Here is a 9,408-nt window from a genome sequence, read left to right as displayed (position 1 = left end):
GCCCCCTCTCTCCTCGGTAAATCCCCTCGCGCCCGCCTGCGGCTTCAGGGGAGAAGTCTCCCGGCCTCGTCCCCCCGCGCTCGGGCGCGGGCGGTGTTTGAACAGCGATGCTTGCACATGGAAGGAAGGAAACAATGACGCCCCGGGAGCGCTCGGCCGGCCGCGAACTCCCCAACGCCGGCCTGCCGGGGCCTCGCGTCCCCCGGAGAGACGCCGCGCGAGCAGCGAAGTTGTGGGCAGGGACTGTGTTTTCTGGGCCCGCCACAAGCCTCCGGGCAGGCGCGACACCGGTCCTGTTAATAATTAGGTGCACAGAAGTAGTTTGGGAATCCAGGTGCGGGGCCGCAGGGGACTTGTCGGCGGGGGGGCTGCGTGTCCGGGGGTGTCCGCGTTGCTGGCATGTGCCCGAAGCCGCTTTTGGCGTCGGCGTCTTCCTGGCTCGCGCTGCCGTGAAGCGGTGCGCCTCTCGGCCGGCTGTGATGCTTCGGGGCGAGGCGTCCTGCGGTGGCCTCTGCCTCCTGTTGAATCCCCGGACGGACAACACGCTGCGCGGGGGGCCTCGTTGCTGGGGAGCTGGCTGCTTAACCCGGGCCAGCCGGAGCAAAGAGCAGGACGGGGAAAATAAACAGCTTTCGCTTGGGAATCGCAGGGTTTCCCCAGCTTCCTGAGCGTGCGGAGGGGTCAGAGGGCCGAATGCTCCTCCTGGGGAGGTCACGGTCCAGCTGTTGACCAGGCCTTGGCAAGCGCTCTCGCTTCGGCAGCGCCGGGTGAGTGCGAGCGCGAGGACGGCGGAGGGCTGGCCGCTTTGTGCCCATGTTGTCGCCGCTTTTGCTCGGGCCGAACCTGCGAGTGGCTCGGGAGGCAGCACGGCCGACTGGCCAGGCCGCAAGCCGTTTCGGCCTCACCGGGAGCCGAGATGGCTGACCCCGTCTCAGGGCAGCGCGGTGCTGCGTCTGGCGTTTCCAGCCCCTCGCGCAGCGGTTCCCTGGCACGGACCGGGGCGTCGGAGCAGTCGCTGTAAATCCAGGGTACGCGTTAGTTCAGATATTTTAATGCTCGTCGTAAATCCAGCCCGGCAGTAAATCTGCGTGCACGTCCTCCAAACCGCGGCCGCCACCTCCTCCTCTCCCCTCGTGCTGGGGATTTGCAGCTCCCTGCGGCCTCCCCACCTTTGGTGTGGGGTGAATGTTGGCCTGGGGGCTGTGCAGTTCTCCTGCCGGTGTTATCGTGCAACTCTGGCTCCCCCTCCACCCCCTGGATCCATCCTCCGGGCCGATGGCTTGGAGTCTGGCTTCTTTTCGGGGCACCGTGGGGATGGGGGAAGCCGGGCTCAGCAGCGAGCTCAGTGAGCGCTTTGTGCTGCTTGGGAGAAAATGGTTTCTCTCCAGATCCTGCAAGGGCGCTGGGCTTGTTTGAAGTTACAATGTGTTTTTCTTCTCCGGTTCACCAGTACCTCAGCCTGCCGGAGAAGGAATGCTCTGTCCAGAAGCAACAGCAGCAGCTTTCTCTGGCCAAGTATTTGAATGCAAGGAGGAGACGGGTTTGCCCCGCTGTGGTCGGGAGCTGAGGCCCCTGTGGCTGGGACCCGGCTACAAGGGAGCCAGCTCTCGGCACGGGGTGCACACAAGCACGGCAGAGGGAGGCCTGGCTCTGGCCCCTGGAGCCAGCTCCCCGCCCAGCTGCTGGCACCGGAGCCTCTGGGCTGGGCAGTGTCTCTTCTGTCTTCCATGCAAAGCCCAGCTCTGCACGCCCAAGCACGGGACCCGGCCTGACAAGATGGGCTAAATTTCTCCTGTTTGCTCTCGCCGGGTTCGGTTTCAGCGGTGACTTCCAGCTGTCGGCCTCGGGGGGCCTGCGTGGGTGCGGAGGCAGCACAGAGCTGCTCGCCTGACCGTGCCAGGCTCCGAGTTGGCAGGAGCAGGCAGTGACCCCAGATCGTTAGTGCCTTGCAAAAGGGGGCGCTCGGACCTCTCTGGGGGAGTTTCGTGGTGGTCTGTGGGAAGCTTCCACGTCACCGCACGCAAGCCAAGGTGTTGGGGAGAATCTCGTTTCCAGCTGGGAGAGGGGTTGGGGTCAGGGGTATTAGTCTTCCTGCAGAAATCCCAGAGAAAGCCCCACACCTTCCTACATATGCACCCCTGAACTTGCTGATAAGACGAGCAGACTCTTGGGGACTTTTACTGACTGTTTTTGGGGGGTGGAGAGTGACACGACGAAGACGAAGTTGTGAAGAGTTCGTTCTCCAGCTGGCACAAGGGAGGGGAACAAGTCCTCTTTGGTTGTGCCTCGCTGCTCTTCAGGTTGACCATAAATACGACGCCGTGGCTGTTCTCGTACCAAGGCACCCCTGTTCGATTCAGACCTGGCTCTCTTTCCCCCCCCACCCCAGCCCTGTTTCTAGAAATGGTTGGGTATTTTCTTGGCAGGGAGATGTGCTTTTTGTTGAATTGCTTTTCGCTGAAACGGCTGGTTTCTCCATGGTGTGATTCATGGATGTTAGCCCCGCTGTTTTATTGATGCTTCGGGGTAGGGCCGGGGTTGAGGGCCCGTCGGGTAGGGCTTTGTGGTGCTGCCCGGACTCTCTTAATCTCCCGGCCCTTGCTCCTGAAAGCTGCCTCTTGTCCGTGTTTCCTGAGCCGGGGCGAAGAGGGGTTTTCCTTTGTGTCCGGCAGAGCACAGTTAGCGAGAGGGGAGAGCGCGCCGCATGCACTGAGATTTCAGGGGCCGGCTGCATGCCGGCGATTTTGGTGCTTCCATTGTTCGCTGGGTTTTTATTATTTTATGAATTTTTTTTGCCTAATGCAGTTCAGCCCGTGGGTTGGAAGCACAAAACACCCATCCGCCCCAGGGCCTGAAACTCCGGGTCAGTACGTGTGCGTCTCTCACATGACACGAATGGTGGCCTCCGGTTTCAAGGAACGTCCCCAAACTCCTGGCTTTGTTTTGATGACTGATTCATCAGAAATTTGAGGAAACCAGTCGGTTGCATTTTTTTGGCCCTGAGAAGTGGCTGCTGCTGCCTCTGCTAGAAAATGAGAGCTCGGCATTTAATTAAACGGCCGGAGGAATCTGAATCACAGGCTCGTGTGTTGTTGAAAATTGTAGCTGTGCCTGTTGTGCTGAGTCAAACTGGTTTGTCGGGATTAAGGGACTCCTCCTTGGTGCCGAGCGCTGGGGGAAGGGTGTGCGAGCCTGAGTGCAACCGAGGGGAGCTCAGCCCCAACGTGCTAGGCCCGTTCTTCCCAAACTCGGGATTTCCCCCAAAAGCTCTGAGCCTGAGTTTGCTGTTCAGACATAAATTGGAGTCGCCTGGTTGTCTCCAAGATGGCCACGGTCTTAGGAGTTGTCTCTCCTCTCTCTCTCTCTTCTGGGTGGCTCATTTACCTGGGCTCTTGGGAGACTCCCCTGCCCTTTGTTTCCCCTTCAGCTTGGTTTTCAACCAGCGATCTTAGCCGGGGAAGAAGGCGTCCCTCCATTCCCTTCCACCGTGGGCTGTGTCTGGGAGGCCGAGCGGTAGGGGTGCAGTGCATGCAGACGCTATAGGACTCGCACTCTGCCCGCTGCTGAAAAACCAGTGCCAATGGAACAGAAAATCCCTTCTCAGCCTTGAATTCATCCTCTTTCCTGCCCGCGCGCTGTAGGGCTCTGGTGCCCCTCGCGCCCGGGTTGGGCCTGGAGAAGCCGCTGTTTTGCGGGGAGGAGGATTCCCCTTTCCTGAGCCGAGGCCGGTCATGGGGCTGCCACGTTTTGGGGAGATCCACGTCTTTGGGGAGTTGCAATGGGTGGAAAACAGCCCAGACTCCCATGCTCCAGTCGCGACCTGCCTCCTACCTCCTTTGGTGGGGGCCGGAGGCAAGAAGAGCGTTGGCTTGTCGGGGGCTCCGCGCCCGTGTTGCTCGGCGGGAGTATCACGACAGCCCCGGCCCGACGGGAATGTCCCCCCAAAATTTGCACACGCTGACCAGGTGTGCGGGGAGGCAAGCTCAGCCTGGCCGCGAGCAAACTCGGATGGCATTCCTCGGCCCGCCGGGAACATGACTGACAGCGGCTGCTTCGCCGTGATGGGAATCGGGAGCCATTTTGTAAGCAAGCCAAACTGCCTAACGTTTCGGCCCCCTTTTGCTGGAGCCGTTCGTGGACCAATCTGGAAATAGCATGACTTTGTGTGTGTGCTACTGGCCACGGGGGGAGGTGGGACCTGGGTCGATTCTCTTTTGGAAACTCCTTGTAGCCTATGAATTTGTGCCCCGAGATTGTGTGTGTGCTACTGGCCACAGGGGGAGGGGGGACCTGGGTCAGCTCTCTTTTGGAAACTCCTTGTAGCCTATGAATTTGTGCCCCGAGAATTGCCACCTTGTCCTCCCGGTCCGGTTCCTGGACATTGGGCGTCCAAGTCTCATTGAATTCTGGCCAAAGATCCAGATTCCTGGATTGTCCGAGTGAAAACTGGACAGGTGGCAACTTCAGCCCTACCGTGAAGATAGCCCGCTCTCGGCAGCTGCGCTGCTGGTATGGCGCTGCAGCCGGGGCTCGTGGACTACCCTTTCTATGGGACGTTCCCACCAAGCTCTGTCTTCTCCCTCCAAAGAGGCTGTTGGAAGCAAAGCACATCTGAACAGTTGTACCTGCAGCCACTCATCTTGTGGCTCAGCCCACCCTTGAGCTCTCCTGTCCCTGCTTGCTTTCAAGGTCAGGTGTCCTACTGCTTGAATGCAGAGGATGGAGCAAGCCAGGGGAAGGGGAGGCTGGCTGGTGGGGCAATAGTGTGGGGGCAGCAGTTTGGCTATGGGGTGCTTTCAAATGAATGCCAAGTGCCACCAGGGCAGTTGGCACTGGCACCGCACTGTGCCAGGTTTGTGGAGCTGGTCCCCTGGGGCTGCCTGCAACGGGGAAGGGCAGGAATTTGACAGCCCCCCCATGTGCTGTCCCGTGCCCGTCAACGGGGATGTTTGCATGCATATTCTTGGGCATATGGGCTCTGTGTCCTCGAAGCAGCTGATGCACACCTGTTTCCCACCCCCTACCGCAGCAGTGCCAGCAGCCCCTGGACTTCCCTTCATGCAGGAAGCAATAAGCATTGGGCCGGGATCGGGCCCTGCTGAGCTGCTTCCATAGGAATGGAAATCAAAGGTTTAAAGGAGGCTCTTCCCTCCCCACCGCCAGCTCTTCCTGCGCCCAGATGGAGTAGGGAAGCCACTTCCCCGCTGCCCCAGAGCCGGGAACAGCGGCTGTGCAGGACCTCGCCCCGCAGCCTGCTGGCGAGGACATCCCTCTCGTGCGGTGCCAGCAGCTGCTGCAGCATTTGCTCCCACCGGTTTCTCTGGGAGGAAGGTGGGGCCTTGCTTAAGTTCCCTTCGGGGGAGCCGCGGGCACATGTGGCATAAAGGGTGGGGGGGCCAGGCCTTGCCCGCTTCTCCGGTCTGTCCCGCTTGTCACTTCACTAATTCATGCAATTGCCCAGCAAGAGCTGAGGCATGAGCGAGAGCCCACTTTGGGGATTATGGCAGGGAGGGGGCCGTCCTGCACGCACACACCAATGGCTCGCAACCTAAGGCCTGCTCTCCTTTTTTTTTTTTCCTTTTTTTTTATTAATGAGAAAAATGTGCCGAGGTTGAACGATTGCCAGGGACAGATTTATTCTAGTTCCCCAGAAATTAAACTGAAATGAAGGCGAGAGTCAGCCAGGCCTGGCACCCCCTCCTGACTCTGTGCTTGTTTTAACTTTGGAAGAATCTGGGTCTGGAATGGGGTGGGGGGGAGGCGATATTTGGGTTTAAACAGTTCCAGATGGGCTCGGTGCTTGAGAGCTGGAGGAAGTGAGCAGAGCGCAGCGCAGAGACTCGGGTAACTGCCCCAGGCAGGAGCGGGGAGGGACGTTTTGGCAGAGGCTCCCTCCGCGCGGACTGGATGGGACACAGCTTGGCAGCTGAGCGCGGCCTCGCAGAGCCGCCGTGTCTGTGGGGCGAGCGGCTTCGAACGTGCGATAAGTAACTTTGGGGGATTTTTCCTCCCCTATGCTTCCTGGAAAGTTTCCAGAACAATAGCCCGCATACTGAGTTTGGGAGGCATTTCTAAATGCAGCCTGGAGACGCCAGTCACCTCCAGGAGCAGAGCCGGAGAGTCCATCAGCTGCCCGCCTCATGCCCTTCGGCAGCGTGTTGGGTGGCTCTGAATCGGGTCCAAGCCAGAGACGTGGGCACACACCCCAAGGCTTCTTCCCCTGCCGGGATCCCATAGTCAGACATGCAACATAAGCCGACTTCCCCCTCCGGTTTCAACCCGGGGCTCCGTGGGGGTGGCACTCGCAGCCTTGCTGCAGTGATGGACAGCTCTGGGGGACACGGGGCAAACCTGGCTCACTGGTAGGAGTCATTTTATTTTTGCCATAAAGTCTGGGGACGAAGACGGGTTTGTGGAGCGGTTTGCTGCCTCCGTCCCAGTTAATGGTATTCGCAGCTTGAACGGGTCTGCTGTCACCCGATCAGATGAGTTATTTCTGGGGCAGGGGAGGGGGCCTGGCTGCACGGTTTTTGCAGTGATTTATAAGATGCTGTTCCTCTCTTCCGGCCTTCCCATCTGGCTTCGCCGGTCCAAGCAGCACTGGGTTACTGGGTCCCATTCTCTGAGAATACGGGCTGCCCGTAGGAACAGGCAGAAGGGAACTGGTGAGGTGGGAAAGCCTTTATGGAAAGGCAAGGAGGCTTCTGCAATATGGGACCGGCTTGCCAGGGACGGCAGCTTGGAAGCGTGAGGGAGACGGGCATGGAGATCCTGTTGCAAAGAAGTCAGCGGCCAGGTTGTCTGGTGTGGCCGTGTTGCTCGTTTGGGCATGTTCAAGGGGCCCGGGGCAGGCGAGTGGCAGGACAGGGCCGGGCTGGCATGACTGTAATGCAGCATCTGCATTTGTGTGGGGCTGCTTTGTCAACTTGGGTGTACGAAGTGCTTTGTGAACCCCAAATGGCCCGAGCCTGAAGAGGAACAGCACCGTGGAGGTGGGCTTTGAGCAGCTGGCTCTGACTGCCTCCTTCCAACAGAGCCCGGGCACAGCGGCCTGGCACCGCTCTGAACTGGCCGTCGGCGCTGGGTGAAAGCACAGCTGGCTCCGACAGCTCCCGTTCAAGGGCGCTCTGGGCCTGCAGCAGAGGAACACGAGTTGCTTCCACGTGTGCTAGCAAAGGGCCCCATAATGTCGGATCCGTAGCACCCTCGGGGAAAAATATGTGATGCGTTGCCCAGCAAGACCCCTCTTAGCCTTGCCTGAGGCTTGGAGCCTGGGCTCTGGGCAGCTCTGCTGGGCACGAACAGGCTGGGAAGGCGTGTTAGTGCCCACCATGTCCCGTGGTGCGAGGAGTAGCTCTAGTGCCCTGCGCAGCCTTGAACAGGGCAAGTGGCTGGCGTGGGCAGGCCGATGCAATGATGCGAGGTGGCAGGAGGTTGGGGGCAGCTGCCCCGTGGTGATGGGGTGGTGCAGAGTGTCGGTGGGAGACAGCCCCGTGGTGGTGACCAGTTTGGGGCTGGGGTGGCTCCCCCGAACAGTGCCCGACTGGGAGCCTGCCGGCCCCTCCCCGAGTCCTCAGCGCTGGCACTTCAGCTGCTCTTCCAGTTGGGTTTTTGGCATCTGTCCGAGGTCACATGCCACGTCTGTCTCATTGCCATCAGAGAACGGCTCTTGGCGAGAACCCGGCTGGAGCTCCCCTTCAGCTGCTCAAAGAGCACGGGGGAGAGGGACCCGGGCGTGAAGGTGGCATGCCAGTCCCGACCAGCTCCTTCTGGCCTCCTTTGGGCATGAGCCAGCTTTTGGAGACAGATCTTATCTGAGAATTCAGTTTGCAGCTCCACCAGGCAAGGGGGGGTCTGGCTGGGGGCGGATGAAGTCAGGAGCAGTGGGGTGCATCGCCTGGGGCGGGGGAGATGCAATAGCTGGCTGAGCAGTCTCTGGACCTCCACCATCCTCTCCCAAATGTAGTTTGTTCCCCCCAAGCAGGGAGTGAGGGTTGCAGTGCACCTTCCCCTAAAGTGAGGAAACCTTGGCTTTGCCGTTAGGGCACCAGCTTGGGAGCTGGGAGATCTCCAGCTGTTTCCTGGCTCTGCCACAGCCTCATTGTGTGACCTTGGGCAAGTCCTTTCACTTCACCTCCCTGTCTATAAAAGGAGGTGCTTCCTTCCCCAGCTCATGGTCCTGTCTCATCCGGCAGGAAGCTCTATGGGGCAGGGACTGCCCTGTAATTGTGTTTGTACAATGGGGCCCTCTGGGCCCTGCTATAATGTGGCAATAACGAACCTGTTATTAGGTTCACTTAACTTCAAGTAGGGCAGGTCCAGGCCTTGGCCAGAGGCAGGACATGGGCATGGAAGTGCTGAGCCAGGCTGACGCGTCCTGCGGGCTCTGGGGATGGTCCCAGCTGGGGGCAGTTGTCACAACCCCCGTTTCCTGGCAGAAGAGTCAATGCATCTACGGCAGGAGGGTCTGATGCTTCCCTTCCTCCCTGCCCCATCCCAGGCATGAATGCTGCACCCAATAGCTTCTCCCCCAGGCAGGGCCCAGGGCAGGTAGCAAGCAGGGCCAAGCAGTTGGCCTCTTCCCCGGCATCCCTCCTTGAGTAAGGAGGCCAAAGTACTGCCGGGACCACTCCCCAAGCTTGTGCTGGCTTTGCCTCCTACTTCCCGGCTGCAGGACCTGTGCAAGGGGGTTAGTCGGGGCAGGCGCAGGCCAGGCTTGATGGCACCATGTCCTTGAGTTGAGGCCCTGCCTGGCCGCTGCAGCGAGGAGGAGGAGATGGAGCCACGTTGCTCTGCTCTGCCTCAGGGGGAGGGGATGGAATCGGCTGGACGGAAACGCAGATGAAGAAGCGAGACACGGAGGGAGAACGTGTGCATGTGGAGGGGAGTGGCGGGGCCAGCCGTCAGCAAAGCTAGTCTGGTTCAGAAAGAGAAGACGCTCACAGCTAAAGGAAGGACCAGCACTGGGTGGGTTTCCCCAGGGTTCCCCTGGCTGGGGCTGGGGGTCTGAGGTCAGGTGCCCGAGGGTGGGGGGGGTCCAGGGTGCTGGTGCTGGGCAGCGGTCCCGGCTCCCGCGCGGCCCGCAGGTGCAGCCGTCCCCAGCTCCTGCAGAGGGAGCTGCCGCACAGCATCTGTCGAGATCAAAGGCGGCGAGCGAACGTTTGAGGCCTTTGAAATCCAGCTGCGAGTCTTGTCCTGGGCTGGGCTGGGGGTCGCAACCTCTCCCCAGCCTGGAGTCGCTGTGCTCCGACAGGCCGGGCTTTTGGGGGGGCGCAGGGACGGAGGAGAGTGGGGCACCCCCTTCTCCTGCCTCCGTGTCCGCAGCCCCTCCCGGAGCCAAGTCCAGACTTGCCGGCTGGGGGGGGTGCGGGGGGCCCACGCCAAGCTGCTCCCGCCGGCCCTCCCGGG

The 9,408-nt window shown here is 60.5% G+C and overlaps 2 protein-coding genes across 5 annotated transcripts in view; one reads left to right on the top strand and one right to left on the bottom strand.

Annotated features, from left to right (window-relative positions):
- Positions 1–351: 351 nt before the first annotated feature.
- The window catches only part of EPHB3 (EPH receptor B3), a 39,506-nt gene continuing 30,449 nt past the window's right edge, over positions 352–9,408 (top strand). Inside the window, exon 1 of one of the 4 annotated variants that reach the window (XM_025195963.1) lies at positions 352–1,028. The gene's annotated coding sequence lies outside the window, so the exon portion shown is untranslated. Of the gene's footprint in view, positions 1,029–5,796; positions 5,979–6,341; positions 6,363–9,408 lie in introns of those variants that run through there. The other 3 variants (XM_014527825.2, XM_014527826.2, XM_025195964.1) reach the window with 3 other exon arrangements.
- LOC112549137 overlaps positions 8,249–9,408 on the bottom strand; it is a 2,307-nt gene continuing 1,147 nt past the window's right edge. Inside the window, exon 2 of the mRNA XM_025195965.1 lies at positions 8,249–9,366. Within this exon, the coding sequence (XP_025051750.1) occupies positions 8,453–9,366 (914 nt within the window). The 3' untranslated portion in view covers positions 8,249–8,452. The remainder of the gene's footprint in view (positions 9,367–9,408) is intronic.

Source organism: Alligator sinensis, unplaced genomic scaffold (assembly GCF_000455745.1).
Source record: "Alligator sinensis unplaced genomic scaffold, ASM45574v1 scaffold301_2, whole genome shotgun sequence".
NCBI lineage: Eukaryota > Metazoa > Chordata > Crocodylia > Alligatoridae > Alligator > Alligator sinensis.
This window is presented reverse-complemented; position numbering and strand designations above follow the sequence as displayed.